The sequence below is a fragment of the Myxine glutinosa genome, chromosome 2, assembly GCF_964187855.1.
Source record: "Myxine glutinosa chromosome 2, kmMyxGlut1.1, whole genome shotgun sequence".
Lineage (NCBI taxonomy): Eukaryota > Metazoa > Chordata > Myxini > Myxiniformes > Myxinidae > Myxine > Myxine glutinosa.
Window position 1 is genome coordinate 120786598 of NC_136262.1, and position 16940 is coordinate 120803537.

The 16940-nt window shown below is 44.4% G+C and overlaps 1 protein-coding gene across 2 annotated transcripts in view; it reads left to right on the forward strand.

Annotated features, from left to right (window-relative positions):
• Positions 1-16177, forward strand: part of LOC137421319 (ELAV-like protein 1) — a 58501-nt gene extending 42324 nt beyond the window's left edge. The window contains exons 4-7 of one of the 2 annotated variants that reach the window (XM_078771573.1): positions 2488-2591; positions 2775-2928; positions 3035-3263; positions 13930-16177. In XM_078771573.1, coding sequence (XP_078627699.1) covers positions 2488-2591; positions 2775-2928; positions 3035-3263; positions 13930-14407 — 965 coding nt within the window. In that variant the 3' untranslated portion in view covers positions 14408-16177. The remainder of the gene's footprint in view (positions 1-2487; positions 2592-2774; positions 2929-3034; positions 3264-13929) is intronic. The other variant, XM_078771574.1, reaches the window with a different exon arrangement.
• Positions 16178-16940: the final 763 nt, after the last annotated feature.

The window sequence follows — 16940 nt, forward strand, 5'->3', positions numbered from 1 at the left end:
CATTTATTTATTTACTTTCTCATTTGGCCAATATCTCAGGCACCTTTTGAGCTGGGAAGCTAATATTTGGACATGACAGTGACCAAGTGATGTGGCTATCAAGGATATTTTTGATTTATTGATGAATCATTTAATTGATTAATTATTTATTTTTTTATTAATGACTTATTTAATTAAATTCCTGAATGATACATCTTCGGAGGAAGCACTAGTGGTTTAGTTATGCTATTAGCCAATTGATTAAGAAAATATTTTGTGATAATCTTTTATCGATTTTAATTATACAATTAATCAATCAATTAGTGTACACCTCTCCCTCCCAATGCAGCCTCAATGGGCTGCACTGCGGTATTGCCGGGTGCCAGAGGCGCCCCGGCAATGCCGCGCTGTGGGATATTTAATTATTTGGCATGGGGGCAAACCAGATACACTTTGAATGTATCTGAACTTGTTTCTTTCTTGTTTGTTTGTCCGGGCGATATCTCAGCCATTCTTTGAGCTAGGAAGATGAAATTTCGGCACAATAGTGAGCGTCCTTTATCAAAAACGTTATTTTTTGTTTTTTGATTAATCAATTAATTGAGGAGTTATTTAATTTTTAGCGATTAATTTAGTACTTATTTAATTAATCAAATTTCCTTTCTCTTCTGACCATTAACTCAGGCACCTTTTGAGTTAGGAAGCTGATATTTGGACATGCCAATGACCAGGTGATTTGGCTGCAAAGGCTATTTTTGATTTTTTAATGAATCAATGAATCGAATAATTATTTAATTATTCGATTAATGGCTAAAAAATTTTTTTTTTTTTAAGTTACAGATTCTGATGAAATGGTGGTGGTTTATGTGTTCTATGACCGAATTGATTAATAATTTAATTTTTTAATGATTATTATTTATTTATTTTCATTATTAATCATTTATTTATTTTCTTTCTCATTTGGCCAATATCTCAGGCACCTTTTGAGCTCGGAAGCTAATATTTGGACATGAGTGACCAAGTGATGTGGCTATTAAGGATATTTTTGATTTATTGATTTATCAATTAATCGATTAATTATTTAATTATTCGATTAATTACTAAAAAAAAAGAAAAAAATTCATTTACAGATTCTGATGAAATGGTGGTGGTTTATGTGTTCTGTGACGAATTGATTAATAATTTAATTTTTTCATGATTATTATTTATTTATTTTCATTATTAATCATTTATTTATTTTCTTTATCATTTGGCCAATATCTCAGGCACCTTTTGAGCTGGGAAGCTAATATTTGGACATGACAGTGACCAAGTGATGTGGCTATCAATGATATTTTTGATTTATTGATTATTCATTTAATTGATTAATTATTTATTGATTAATCGATTAATTATTTATTGATTAATCAATTAATTATTTATTATTTTTTATTAATGCCTTATTTAATTAAATTTCTAAAAGATTCATCTTCGGATGAAGCACTAGTGGTTTAGTTATGCCCTTAGCCAATTGATTAAGAAAATATTTTGTGATAATCTTTTATTGATTTTAATTATACAATTAATCAATCAATTAGTGTACACTTCTCCCTCCCAATGCAGCCTCTATGAGCTGCATGGCGGTATTGCCGGGCGCCAAAGGCGTCCCGGCAATGCCGCGCTGTCGGATATTTCATTATTTGGCATGGAGCAGTGTACTTTGAATGTATCTGTACTTGTTTTCTTGGTTGTTTGTTTGTTTGTTTGTTTGTTTGTTTGTTTGTTTGTCCGGGTGATATCTCAGCCATCCTTTGAGATGGGAAGCTGAAATTTCGGCACAATAGTGAGCAAGTACTTTGGCAAAAACTGTATTTTTGTTTTTTTGATTAATTAATGAATTAATTGATTCGTTATTTCATCATTATCGATGAATTAAGTGTTGGTATTAACTTAACCAAATTAACCAGGTTGGAGCCTGGTGTTGGCTTAGCGGTTAGGGTGCCGGCTTGGGATCCTAGGATTCTCGGTTCGAATCCCGGTCGATCGCTGAATTAACGCCAGGGGGGTTGACTCAGCCTGTCATCCTTTTGAGGTCGGCAAATTGAGTACCAGTTCACTGGTAATTCCCTGTGTCGCAAAAGGCGACTTGCAGGGTTGGCGGCAGGAAGGGAATCCGGCCATAAAACATTGCTTCAAAAAGGGGACCACGGTGCCCAAAAAAAGCCAACCCCTGCTCTGTGGGGAAAAAATGGCCTCTGAAGGTGGTTCTTCTTCTTCTTCATTTTGTTTTGTCCATTGCCATACATATTTTTTATTTATTGAGACCAAATTATTTAAGGTTGGAAACCCTCCCCTAAATGAACTGTGCTCTGGGCTGTGATGACCTTTTCTGACATTCGAATCTGAATTGTGATGATGACTTGTTACCTGAGCCCACTGCCTTTGAATGTTATTGGTTTATAATGTGAATTTTTTTTTGGTGCTTGTTCCGTTGATTCTGAATCTTTTTTTTTTTTCTCTCTCTTCCAGGGATGAGTCTTGGATATGGCTTTGTTAACTTTTCCAATGCAGCTGATGCTGAAAGGGCTATCGGCAGTCTCAATGGACTGCGCCTGCAGTCAAAAACCATAAAGGTACGTTTGTCTATCCATCCCTTTCTGTTCATCCAGCATCCCTAAAAACCCTCATGCTCACAACCATAAATCCTGATCACATCATATCTACTGTGTTAGCTTGTCTTTCCATTTAATCTTTCCAAGCTGTCTATTTCTTTATCCTTACTGCTGATTCTCTGCTGCGCGAACGTTGTCTCTCAGGTATCGTATGCTCGGCCAAGTTCGGATGTTATAAGAGACACAAACCTTTATGTCACTGGTCTCCCCAAGTCTTTCACACAGAAAGAACTGGAGGAACTTTTTGGACGTTATGGGCATATAATCACTTCCAGGATCCTTGTGGATCAGATTACTGGTAAGTCGTTGAAGTTAGAGAAACGGTAATGCATGAATATCCCTGTCTTGTGTCTTTATTCCAGATGTTTTGAACAGTTTCTCCTTTCCCCTCTTTAATCAATAAGGGGTTTCTCGTGGCGTTGCCTTCATCCGGTTTGATAAGCGCGCGGAGGCAGAAGAGGCTATTAAAGCTCTCAACGGTTCCCCTCCACCTGGCCATCGAGAGCCTCTTTCTGTTAGACTTGCCTCAGCTCCAAACCGCAAAGCCTCGCCGGCTCTCCTTGCCCAGCTGTCTCAAGCACCGCTTCGCCGTTATCCCCCAGGACCTGTCCACCACCATGCTCAGAAATTCAGGTGAGTTGTTTCCTGCAAGACATTTTATCTTATTTGCTCACACGTTGAATGTATTTCTGCGCTATCTGCGTTACCGGCGCGTCTGGCTGCGCCCGCGTACATGTACGGTTCAAAGTTCAACAACGGCGAGTGATGCAAATTCTCTGGCACAGTCCTCTCGCGCCACTGGTGCAAGTCAAGTCTTCTTATCAAGCTCCCTCTCTGCAAGTCCTGCTTGTAAGTCCTTTCGAGGGCTTTTCGTATGGGCTTATATAGACCCGCCCCGCGAACCTTCTGGAACTCACCAGATTCTCTTCACCACGCCCTGTCACGCCATTCCGCTCGAGCTCTGATTGGCTGGTGGCTCTTACCGTCCTCCCACGCCGCTCACCCCGACCCCGCTCCCCTCCTTCACCTTCCGAGGCCTACCTCGTGTTACTCGACTAGTGGACAGCCAAATGGGGCGTGGGATGGATTGCGTCCATAGACGTAGAATGGAGGTTGGAGCAAAATGAATGTCGGGCCTATTCTCCTGTCTTTACACAACGCAGGTACTAAGAGGGGAAATGGCCTATTCTTACACATACTAAGACATAACTATACTACAAATGGGCCTATATGTTGCTCGTGTGACTAACTATGGGGGGCAAACCTTTAACCTTTAATGACTTCAATGTGCCAATCTCAAAACCGCAGCAATATATATATATATATATGCAGGTGTACACAAAATTGAGGCTCATGAAAGAGTGAGGTGATGGAGGGTTCACTGAAACGGGCTGTGGAACCACAATTGGATGTAAAAACTGAGGGAATGAATGAAGAGGAGAGAAGAGGGAAAGAAACACAGCAACCTCTGTGGTTGAGATGGTTGGTTTTGGTAGAAATAATTGCGGATTGTGTGAGATAGGATTGCACCGCTTACGTAGTTCTGTAATGCAGGATCGGGTTGAACAGCCTCAGGAAGGCAGTTCCAGAAAGAAAAAGAGAAAAGATGAACAAAATAGTCCCTTTTATAATGTACACAAGGAACTGTTTGGTCCACGAAGCTTGTAGCTATGCCAACAGCACAGCACATTATTTCAGTTTGTCAACTTACATTAATGGGTGGTTTTGGGGGAGGTGGAGGAGGACTGCTGAAGGTGGTGGCTGTGATCAAAACAGTGGTGCAGGTGCACACGCCAGCAAGCAATATTTATATTGTCATGGTCGCGTGGTCTTCAATGACGATTACGTAGCTTGGCAAGTATGGGATGAAAAGATCTCTATGTTCGCCGGGTTAATTTGTCACAAATCTGTATCTCGGAACACACAGTGGTGAATCTACGGACAGAAAGAGTCGAGTGAAGCTTTTTGGTGTTACAGGTTAAGGCGTTTCAGCGTAGACCCAATCTGCTCATCTAACAGGTTAATAAACCGATTTCACTAAACGCCAAGGACCCCGCTCTCTTGATTCCAGAAGGTTTCATCAAAACGGGGATATATTATGGTGACAAAAGGGGATGATGAAGAACACGGCCTCACAATGGCGATCACTAAAATAAACAAGCATTCTGAGTATTGCGCTGCAATACATGTCCCCTTCCGGCATTGGGTAGCACTGGCATAGAAGACAGTATTATGACTTACCGCACTCCAAATTATAGTCTGGAAAACTGTTGGGGAAATTACCAAAGTTCAAAGTGCCATAACTTTGTCAAAAATGATCGAAACGTCGTGAAGTTCGAACTTGATCTGTAACTCATCATGGGGAAACCATGTGCCAAGTTTGAAATCATTAGCATTAAGAGTTTAGAAAAGAAGTCCGGAAAACTGTTCTATGCGTGACGGACTGACGGACTGACTGACTGACTGACTGACTGACTGACGGACCGACGGACCGACCGACCGACGGACGGACCGACCAACAGATGGAGTGCAAACCTATAGTCCCCTACGGTGTACACCGGTAGGGGACTAATAACTGAAACCGTGCTCCGGTACCACGACTGTTAACATGTGCGTCTTATCTCTTTCATTCGGGGGACACCGGACAAGATTGATGATGAGACAAAGAAACCTGCTTCGCGTGCAATGCGCGGACGCGTGTTGTGTGGGTCCCTGGTCAGGTGGGTGTGCTCCTGACCCAGTCAGCCATTAAAGTTTGGCGTGCTGCAGTCTGGTGCAGGGCTTGTCCTCGTCGACTTCCCTTCCGGGAGTCATGCTCAACAAACAATGAAGCCTTGTAGTGTAGCAGCATAGCAAACCTGTTGTGCATTTTGTGATACAAGCACCAGATTTGGCACAAATGTACATTAATATGTTGCGAACATTTTCAGATATTGGGCCACTTGAAATTCTCTCTTTATGTCCGCCATATTGGATTTCAAAATGGCCGCCACTTGAAATCTACATTTGCTATTATCTCTGGACGTAATGCAGCTATTGACTTGATTCTGGTATCTAAATGTATGTTTTTGGGGGCAAGGAATCCAATGGTACCAATTTCAACTTAATATTATCTATCACAGTCTGTTATATAATTTTATTTGGAAATTATCTAGGCAAATATTGGATTCAACACAATACTTTGAAAAGAATGTCTTAGTTCTGTAAATGTCTTAGGTATAATACTGACATGCTACATGGTCTAGTATTTGAGGCTAGGTGTACTGGTATCTGAGGCAAGGTATATACCGGTACTGAAGATACGTGTACATAAACAGTGTCATGTTAACAAGTTCAGCATTGCCACAAGTACATGTATGTTGTTGACTCAGCGTCATGTGCAGTCCCCTTCACACACACAGAGGGCTGTGCACTGAAGGGCAGCCTTTTTGCACTTGCAGCGCCTCACACACCCTTTCTTGCACTTGCAAGAAACCAGCTCAATGCAGCTGTGAGCTGCCTCAGTTAGCCTGGTCCAGTAAGGTGTGTACTGTCCTTGACCAACCCCAGTTGGTTGGTGGAGGGAGCTCTGGTGCTGGCAGCAGTATCTGACCCCACACATGTCCACCTTGATACACTGCCCTCTTGACATGTTCCTCCAGAGCTGCCTTCGTTGGAGGGATGAGCTGCACATTGTTCTTCCTTGCGAAGAGTTTCCTCCTGGCCTTGTCAATGTCTGTGCATTTGCTGGTTCGATCATACAACAGGATCACGAACCTCTCGATGATGCGCATTGCATCGTCTGGTATGTCACGAGGTGCAGAGGACAGCAGCAGCAGCGCCTCAGTGAGTTCTGGCAGTACCGTCCAGACTGCCCACGCAGTGTTCTTGCCATGTCTATGAAAACTAGACACAGTGTCGCATCCAGTTAGAGCGTGGAACATTGGCAGTGCACGAGCCTTCTCTCGTCCCAATCCAGCTGCTATTTCGTGTGCTGCTAGGTATCGGAAACTCTGGCCTGTTCCGAATGCCAGCCACAGTTTGTCTTCTGGTTGCAACTCCTGTGCCAGGGACACTGCCAGCACCACAACATCGGTGTCTACAGTCCGGATGAGTATTGCATGGTGTCCATGCTGGACTGCGTGAGATGCATGCAGCAACATCCGACTGTCAGCCTCTTCATGGTTACATGGGGCGAGTGAGGTCAGATCTGGCAGTAGTGGCTTGCTGAGCACTGCCTCTCCATCAGTAATGACGAGTTGCTTGTCCTCCTGGTCAAACCATTCCATGAGAGCTGCTGAGAGGAACCTGAACAGCTCGGTCTTGTTGCTGTCCACTCGTAGGAAGTTCTGCCAGTTTCCTGGTATGGCTGCGGCAGCCACCACACGTCTCCGCACACCTTGTCCCCGCTTTGCACGTGTACTACCTTTCAGTGAATCAGCAAGGTAAGTATCCCAGACCAGATCCAGGCGTGACACTGTTTGCAGCTTCGTGGACATATATGGGATGAAGATCTGTTGTGCATACTCTTCAAAGGTCTTTGATGCAGCCGGCTTCAGCATCTGGACGATGGCTGCTCCATCAAGCACAATACAGGTCATGACAGGAGTCTCTGTCTTTGCGTCGGAGACTTCTTCCAAGCATGTGAGGAGATCACTCTTGGTACCAGTGCAGAGGCTTCCACCATCAGACAATGCAGGAGGACATGCCTGATTCTCGTGACAAAAGAACTCCTCAAGGTTTCCATCCCTCGTCTGGCAGCCAATGTACAGGCGTGCGAAGAGTTCACGGTCATTCTTGATGGAGGCGAGCTGTTGCTGACCTTTGCTCTGGCTTCTTGGAGTGGAAGTGCTGAACACCTTCAGCTTGTTACGAGGAATGGGTGCGTCCACTGCCTTTGTTCTGTCCAACAGACACTCGCTGGTGAAAGCCTCGAACTGCTCTTGGCCAATCCTCTTGGCATTCATCACGGTCTCCACAGCAGCAGGATCTGCGATCTCCTTTGTGTCCAGTTTGACTACATCCTGACTCTCCTCCTCGAATGGGTTGCCCATCTCCTCTATGACACCGACGAGAGAGCGAACATCTTTCACAAATGAGGCCTGTACACTTGGCGTCTGATCATGATGACGTGTGTCTGCTGTTTGCCGTCTCCAGTGTTGGTTCCCATCCTGGAATTCTTCGATCACCCTGGCAACTTCTGGTCCCGCAACCATCCAGCGACGTAGGGCATTAGGGTCGTCAGTGAGCCCAACTGCTCCACCGTCTCCTTTGATGCAGGCATTATTCTGCTCATGTGCCTGGTCAATCGGGATTGAAGAGAACACCCTCTGTGTTTTCTGAACGGTGAAGTGGCTTTCCCTGAATTTCCTGGCTACATCTGGGTGTTTGATGGTGAGTTTGGCCATGTCCTTCAGGTGCACTGGTATCCACCTAGCATAGTGGGTGTGATCCAGTGCATGGAACCAGGGGACCAGCTCTGTCAGAGCATCGAGGTACATCATTAACGATCCCTGCCTGAGAGAACGCACATACACTAGAACCAACAGTTCTAGTTCCAGCACGGTTGCCCAGTAGTGAAACTGGGGGATGTCTTCTCCTCTCTGGCAACACCAGTCTTCAAACTCCGGAAGGTCCTCTGCATCCCTGGTTTCTCCCAGACAGTAGTGGTTGTAGGCACGGTGTTGCAGGATGTACAGTGCTGCTGCAGTCACTTGATGTGCTCTTCTTGTGCGCAAGACATGGGATGCTCGCAGGAATGAGTCTGCTGTCCCTGCTGTCGCAATCTCGGCTTGCACAAGTGCTTGCACCCAACCACTCCCTTTCAGCCAGTCCCCCAGTGTCCTCAGTGCCGCCATCTCTATGTGGAGGCCACCAAACATCACCACTATCTGGTCTTCACCATAGCTCTCTGGCCACTTCCACTGTATCTGCTTGGCCAAAGCAAACAGTGGCTGATCAACGGTGACCACTGGTGTCTGTCCAGGATTCAGGTGTTCCACAGCATTCTTCACGACGTCCATTGAGTGCCGGATCATGGCCACTGTGTGGGCACTCTCCAGGAAGAGTGGAAGCAGCGACGTGGGGCAGATGACTCGAGCATCTGGTGGCTGTCGGCTGGCATGAAATGCAGCCCAAGATGTGTTGTCATTGTCCACTGTACCAGTGTTGTCTTCCAGGACTCGCTTTGCATTGCCTAGCCATTGGTATTCTTCATCAGTCTGCTGTTTGAAGTCTCCTCTGGTCAATGACGCCACTTTAGCAGCTGGGACAGGCGACTTCTTGATGCTGCTAGTGACAGGGGGTACATCAGTGTAGTAGTGCGGCAAGGGGGCGACTGTCTTGGACCGTGCATCCCCAGATCCTCCAACAATGACGATACTCCGATCCACTCCTTCACCAGTGTAAGAAGGATGTTGTATGAGGGAGATAGCGGTACCATGGAAGGAGTCCTTTGATGTTGTTGCACTGGGGTTGTGATCTATGTTGTCTACAGCGGCAGTTGTAAACACTTTGCCACGCATCTTCGGAGGGCAGACCACTCGTTCTCTGTGAAACTGTTGGCAGACACTGTTGCCCATCTGTGCTGAGAGCTGGAGCACTCTATCATAGGAGATGCTCAGGCCAAGGTGTGACAGTCTGTCGACCAATTCCTTCTTGCGTGTATGAGCATGCAGCATCATCCCTATGTATATTGGAAGTGGGGTCTCCTGTGCAACACTGTGCCTGACACTGGTGGATGATGTGGTGCCGCGTGTTCGCTTGTGTTTGATGCTGTTGAACTTCAGTATCTGAGCTGTGGCAATTGCTGCAGGGTTAGTGTCTGCCATCTGTTCCTTGATGCTGGGTCCCTCTAGGATCATACTGACTAGGGCAAGCAGCAACGGTGGCACAGATTCTTCTTGACATACTTCAGGGAATCCTGTGAAGGGCTTGGCTTCTCCAAACATGTGACGGCGAACAATCTGTGCAGCATGGGCAAGATGGACTGCATCACTATCACTGTCCAGCTCGCAGGCTTTGGCAAGAGCAGCACCGACATCTTCTTCAAATGCCATCAGGATGTCTCTCCCCTTGGTGTGTGCCCGCATGTCAGGAAACTGAGCCAACAGTCTCTGTTTCAGTCGTGTGGAGTGGACTCTCGTGTCGAGCTGGACTCCTAGCTGTTCCATTCTGGACTGATAGAGCTGGACAAGGTCAGCCAATCTGAATACTGGTGCCGTCTCCTCATCTTGTCTGGTTTCTTCAATGTAGAGGACAAGTTCAGCGAAGACAACTGCCGACATTGCTCGCTCTTGTTTTGTGTCCTGTGATCCTGTTGACTGGGCCTTTCTTGTGCGATTGTAAAGTCCTATCAAGCACCGTGGGTGATACTGGGCGTCCAACGCTATCATGTCCCCACCACTGAGACGGCCCAGCAGTTCTGTATCACCAAGAAGGGTTGCACAGGCACGCACCCGTTTGTCCATTTGGAATGTTGCAGCTTTCCGAAGACTGTCAGCCCCAGCAGGTTGTTCACAGAAGAAACAATTTTCTGGGACCTTCTTCTCTGTACTCGATGAGCATGAATGTAACCTGGTGCGTTTGCATGCAGCTTGTTCCTCATCGCTCTCACATTCTTTCTTGAGTGCTCTCTTTTGTGCTCTCTGCAGTTTGGTGTTGTTGTACTGGAGCCTGCATGTCTGATGATATTTTGCACCGTGTGCAACCATCGCAGCTTCAATGCCATGACCATCATCGAGTCTTTCCAGGTGAAATGATCCTGGAAGCTCTCCAAGTTCACTGAATTTGACCAAGTTCTCTGCGAGTGAACTGTACCCACTCCCAATGTCTTTTCTCTTTGATTGGTCAGGTTTGGTCAGTGTCTCCGTCTTGTCCTCTTGACATATAGGGCATAACTTCCACTCAGTTGTGGTGAGGTGCTGTGATGTTGATGGTGAAGTTCGCTCAACATCAGCTAGTCTGAAGCTCTTGGACATGGTGGAACTGTCTTCTGAATCTGCAACGATACAATGATATAATGTTAACATTTTGTTATCTATCTATAATTCCAGTAATCTCTGTGTGTGTGTATGTGTGTGTGTATGTGTGTGTGTATGTCTGTGTGTCTGTGACCGCTGTTTCTCGACAACCACGGGTCCGATATACTTTAAACTTGCCAGGTATATTGCTGGGGACCCGAGGATGTGCCTTTTCAAGGTTTCATATTAATCGGAGAAGTAGTTACCGAGCTATGTCCAAAAAACGATTCTACCAATCAGAGAGCAGCGAGTTATCACGTGTGCCGAACGTGCCGAACAGACTCTGCCTCGGACGGCACATTTGAGAGCGTATTCATTTATTTCACGTTGGCAAACTATGTTGCCGCTATGTTGGCGTTAAACTATGTTTTAAAACTAATTAAAACTAATTTGCGATTCTTTCGCTTTCCTGCGCGTTTGTGCACGCTATGGCGATTTCTTTACCAAACTCCGCAAGCCGTTCGCTTTGGACCAAACCATTTCATGTAAATAGAGGGGGGGGGATTGTCACCGTACTCGCAAGCCGTTCGCTTTGGACCAAACCATTTCATGTAAATAGAGGGGGGGGGGGGGATTGTCACCGTACTCGCAAGCCGTTCGCTTTGGACCAAACCATTTCATGTAAATAGAGGGGGGGGATTGTCACCGTACTCGCAAGCCGTTCGCTTTGGCTTTGCGAATGGACCAAACCATTTCATGTAAATAGAGGGGGGGGGATATAATTTTAGATGTATATATAGTACGGGCATGCCCTAGTATATATAATAGAGGGGTTTCCTCCGCCATACTAATGGAGAGGAGGATAATTCCTCTATATCGTAGAGCATTTAGCTTGGCACACTTAGGGAATTAGTTTTGTGAGATTATGCCGGAATTAAATTTTCACCCATACCGGAGGCAAGAAGAGAAATAAAATCACATGAGATTCTTTAGTTAAAAAATATTCCCAAATTTATTGAATATTTACAAAACATTTGAATTCATAAATTCTTACAATATTTACACAGCCAAGATTTAAATATAAATCAGTCTAAACTCTTATTAGGTTGGACAGTACATTTTCCAGACATACCCCGTTCTGTTAATTACAGCCTTCGTGTTAAATTCAGAACATGTCAAAACTGTCAGTGTGGAATACACACTTCACTCAAAATACTACTTTATATAAAACATTTCTAATTTAAAGCCTTATAGTAAGAATTTCAGATAAACCCCAAAAAAGTAAGACCAGGTTGGCTATTAGACAACCTGCCTCTGTCGTGCCCACCAGACAAGTGGTTTTAGCCAGCACACATGTGTATCAGGTAAGCTTGTGCTGAGTACATCATACCTGAACAACTCAGTGAGGCAGAACACAGCAGTGCACACCAGGGTGACCCCTTCAGTGCATAAACCAATTAACCTGTCCACTGCAGGGCATATAGAAATGAAGTTATTTTCTGCATATAATAATAATATAAGTTCAGTTCTATATAACAATTTCTGTTATCACCACTACCACTACAACTACCACTACTACAAGCTTTGTCTGGAATTTTGTGGACTAACAGACAAACAGACATACAGACAAGCTGGGATCAAAACATTACCTCCTTCCACCATTGAGTGTAGAGGTAAACATCATGGAAATTATATCATGCCCTAGATTTAATTCATGCTTACCCGTGTATTTGCTTCACTGGTTCACAAGGTCTTTTGCATACATGTAATTCAGACTCTCGTCTTCATTGCTGACCACACAATGTTGTCTAGCTGAGCCCAGATTGTATGTAATTAACTCATTTATGTGGAGTCACAAGGTGATTTAAACACAGCCACACACAAAGAACACAGTTGATGTGGGTCAACACACATGCAGCCTCTCTACTCTTTTATTTGGGTCAGGGCTGTGATTAAAGACATGTAGTGGAGTCATGTTTGTAAACATTGTTAAAGACATGCTACAGTGCATTGTTAAGGAAACAAGACAGATGGAAGCCTATACAAGAAATTTCTGTACTCTAGAAACACAAAAGATGGCTTAAAGGGTCTAGGAAAAGGGGATTATGCATGTTTGGTATTTATTGACAATATGAATGTAATGTTACATAAAATATGCATATGAAAAACACAAATGAATGGGTCACTTTGTTTCCTAATGGGATATGAATTTATATTTTAGACTGCCAGTATATATGAGCTTGTCTGAGTTGTTACTAGTGATTTAGTATAGTTTTTTTATTTATTTATATTTACAGAACTAAGACATTCTTTTCAAAGTATTGTGTTGAATCCAATATTTGCCTAGATAATTTCCAAATAAAATTATATAACAGACTGTGATAGATAATATTAAGTTGAAATTGGTACCATTGGATTCCTTGCCCCCAAAAACATACATTTAGATACCAGAATCAAGTCAATAGCTGCATTACGTCCAGAGATAATAGCAAATGTAGATTTCAAGTGGCGGCCATTTTGAAATCCAATATGGCGGACATAAAGAGAGAATTTCAAGTGGCCCAATATCTGAAAATGTTCGCAACATATTAATGTACATTTGTGCCAAATTTGGTGCTTGTATCACAAAATGCACAATTCTTTTGAATATTTGGGCTAAGCCGCCCCACTATTGTCATGGGCCTTGACACTATCATTTTTAACATTGATCTTTATTTATTTCCGTTCCTCTTTGAAAAGTTGAATGATTCCTTCTGACCCTGGGAAGGGGCAGAGGGTGTTGTGGCTCCATTTAAGCCATCCTCCCTCACCACCCACCCACCCCCCTTCCCCACATGTCTTCTCCAGCAGCTTGGATACAGGATACAACTAACACGGTGGATGAGTACGGGACAGAGAAATCTGTGTTTTCACTCATTCGTTCCTCTTCTTTCCCGCCTGTGGAACCAACATTCACAATCTCTTCAATCTCATTCTTCCCTCCAGGTCTTCAAGAAGCTCTTCACCATCATCTGATCGTCCCCCATCCAAAACCATGATCTTTTCTACACTTGTTAAACCACTCCTCCCTCCCACAACCCCCTCAAATTTTGCTTCTGTGTCCATCTTGTCCACCTCTTGCATTCCTTCCTACCCGTCATCGTTACCTGCATCCCTTGTTTGTCCATCTCCATCTATTTTCTCTCTCCGCCCTGTTGTTGCCATTTTCCCTTTCTCCCCCTGCTGTACCTTTTGTTGTGATGTGTCCTGATCCGTTCTGCGTTCTAGATTTTCCACGGACCTTCACTTTGTATACAAGAAAAAATTTCTGTTTTTTAGCTTGCCACATTAAACTTTTTTATTTTCTTTTGTTGGTGCAGATTTTCCCCAATGGCAATCGAAGGCCTAGCAGGTGGCCCTGCACCACCTGGTATCCTTGGTCCTGTTGCAGGAGGGTACGGACCTCCCGGAGGGAACGCGGTGGGAGCAGGTGCTGCGGCGAGCGTGATCGGGGCTTCACCGGGTTTGGGCGCGGCTGCCGGGTGCTACGGTGGGGGGACCGCGAACGCAGCTTTCGCAAACCCGGGATATAACCAACACGGTGGATGGTCCATCTTTGTGTACAATCTCGGTCAGGAAGCAGATGAGAGAGTTCTTTGGCAGCTTTTTGGTCCTTTTGGTGCCGTCACAAATGTGAAGGTGATCCGTGACTTTGCTACATCCAAGTGCAAGGGTTTTGGATTCGTTACGATGCCACATCATGAGGAGGCCGGGCAAGCAGTCGCTGCTTTGAATGGCTACCGTTTAGGGGAGCGTGTCCTGCAGGTTAGCTTTAAAACCAGCAAAGGACACAAGTAAAGAGGTGGGATGTGGGCACGGAAATTGATCGTGGCAAAATAATGTGATACGAGTAGGCGAGTGAGAGAAGAGGGGGAGGTTCTGAAAAAGACTAGGGGATGGATTTAAGGATGGCAGGGATGTTTTTGTTTTTTTCTAGGTGGGGGCTGGATATGAGTGTCTAGGTTATGGAAATGAAGTGTAACTAACCATAGGTGAGGAGGGGGTGGGGTGGGGAGTAAGTGAGATAGAGAAGTATTTCCTTTGGAAGTAAAAGGAAGAACGACACAGTCGATTTTATTGGAGGGACATCATTTGCCAAATGTCCAAATAGTTAAGGGATTGCATTAATCAATACCTTTTAAATGCCCAGAATGGCAAAGCATCAGATGGGATTACTTTTTAACACATTTTAAAAAGCATTCCATCAAATCCTTTCTTTAGCACTCCCTTTCAAATCTCAATCCCTCATCTGAGCTTGCACTCCCTTCTTGGCAAAACATTTCCCATAATCCCCTCTTTTCTAACCACATTTCTTGCCTGCATTCATGTTTTTCCCACTTCCGGCACTTCGTTTTCTTTCCCTCTTATCATCCCATCTTTGTTTTTCTTCTGATGTTGCCTCGCGCACTCGCTGCTGGTGCACTCGCTGCTGGTGCACTCACTGTTGGTGCACTCGCTGTTGGTGCACTCGTTGCTGGTGCAGTCGTTGCTGGTGCACTCGTTGCTGGTGCACTCTTTGCTGGTGCACTCTTTGCTGGTGCACTCGCTGCTGGTGCACTTGTGCACTCGCTCTGGTTCACTCACTGCTGGTGTACTTGTGCACTCGCTCTGGTGCACTCCCTGCTGGTGTACTTGTGCACTCGCTCTGGTGCACTCAGCAGAACTTGGTCTTTATCTCTCTGCTTCTGCCTCTACCCCCACCCCATCCCCAATCCCTTGAAATGTTCAAACAATTGCTTTGTTGATTTTCTTAGTTACTTTGATGTTGACGTTAGTTATGTTATCTGTATCGTTAGTTACGTTGACTGTATACTAGTTATTTTGCTGGAGCTTTTTCCTTTTTTTCACTTCACATCAAATGTAATTTTCTCCTTTCCTGCCAAATAACTATTCTTTGGGTATCGTTTTCCCCTGGAATTTTCCATTATATCTATTTCTTAACTCCCTTCACAGCAATTCCATCATACTGACTCCCTCCAATCCTTTACTTGGCTGCACAAGAGAGAAAATCTCATCCTGTCCATTCAATTAATGTCCAAAACATTTTTCATTTTGTCGGGAATGGTTGGAAAAACCTGCTTTTGTTCATCTTTTGGATTTTGGATGAAAAAACAGATCCTTTTGTAAAAATTATTTTAAATGACGACTGAGAGATCCAAGTCGTCGATGCAGACTAGAAAATTGATTTGAGTCAAAGGTCAGATAATTTGTCACGTGACACAAGGTCCATTCCCATATCTATTTCATTCGGATTAACAGTGAACCTCCCTCCTCTCATCCACCCTCAGCGTTTAAGCCTAATCAATTAGTCAGAATATCCCAAATTTTTCACTTCACAAGTTGAATTCTATCATCGCACGACTAACGTTCCCCCCACTACTGTCTCCTTCCTTTTAATGCATTCTTTTTTTTCTTTCTTTGACAAAACTTACTAATTTCACCTTCTCCAAAGCTCCAAGTTGATTTTGTTCTTTCGCGTTAGTTATGTTGACTGTACGTTAGTTACTTTTCCTGTATGGTTATGTTGGCTGAATGCAAATTGGCTCAATAAACAGCCTTTAAACTGTTGTTCTGTTTTTTATTACTTTATTTTAGTTGCTTTTGTTGGAGTTTTTTTTTCTTTTTCCTTAAAGCCCTTCACACCTCCCATCCCCATTCTCCCTACCCCCTCTATTGTTCTGCCTTAGCCTATTCCAATTCACCTCAAATTCTGTCTAACCTCATCTCTCCTGATTCATCACTTAGCCTTACCTTGCACCCCTCACATTTGCTTATTCTGGGACAAAATACTCACTTTGCCTTTTCTTAAACTACCTTACTCTATCTACCTTGTGTTGCCTTTGGTGGTCCTTCCATCACGCACTCCTTTGAAGATCTGCCATACCTCCCTACCCTTTCCATCATGGTCTCCATACCATCGCCCACCTGCAAAATGATTCTGCAATGCTGCTTTTTTATTGCACCTCTTTTGCTTAAATCCTCCCTATCAGCTCTTTTGTCTATCCACCCCACCCTGTCTCTACATCCAAACTTTCTTCACTATGGCCTATTATATACAATCTCCTTCCTCTTCAGCTTCACAATCCAACACTCCACCTACCCCTCTGCCTTTGAATCCTCCCTCTTCCCAACCTCTACCCCCACATTTTAAAAAGCATTCCCAAACCTTTTTTTCACTTCAGGTGCATTAACTTTGATGGGACAGCCCAGGTATTCGTGCAGATGCTTTTCCTGGGTAGCTCTAGTTTGTTGGGCATGGCGTTCCTGAAGGCATTCTCGGGCTGAGCTTGTCGATTGAGCTCAGCCATGAAACCTCTGTGGCAGGTCGTGT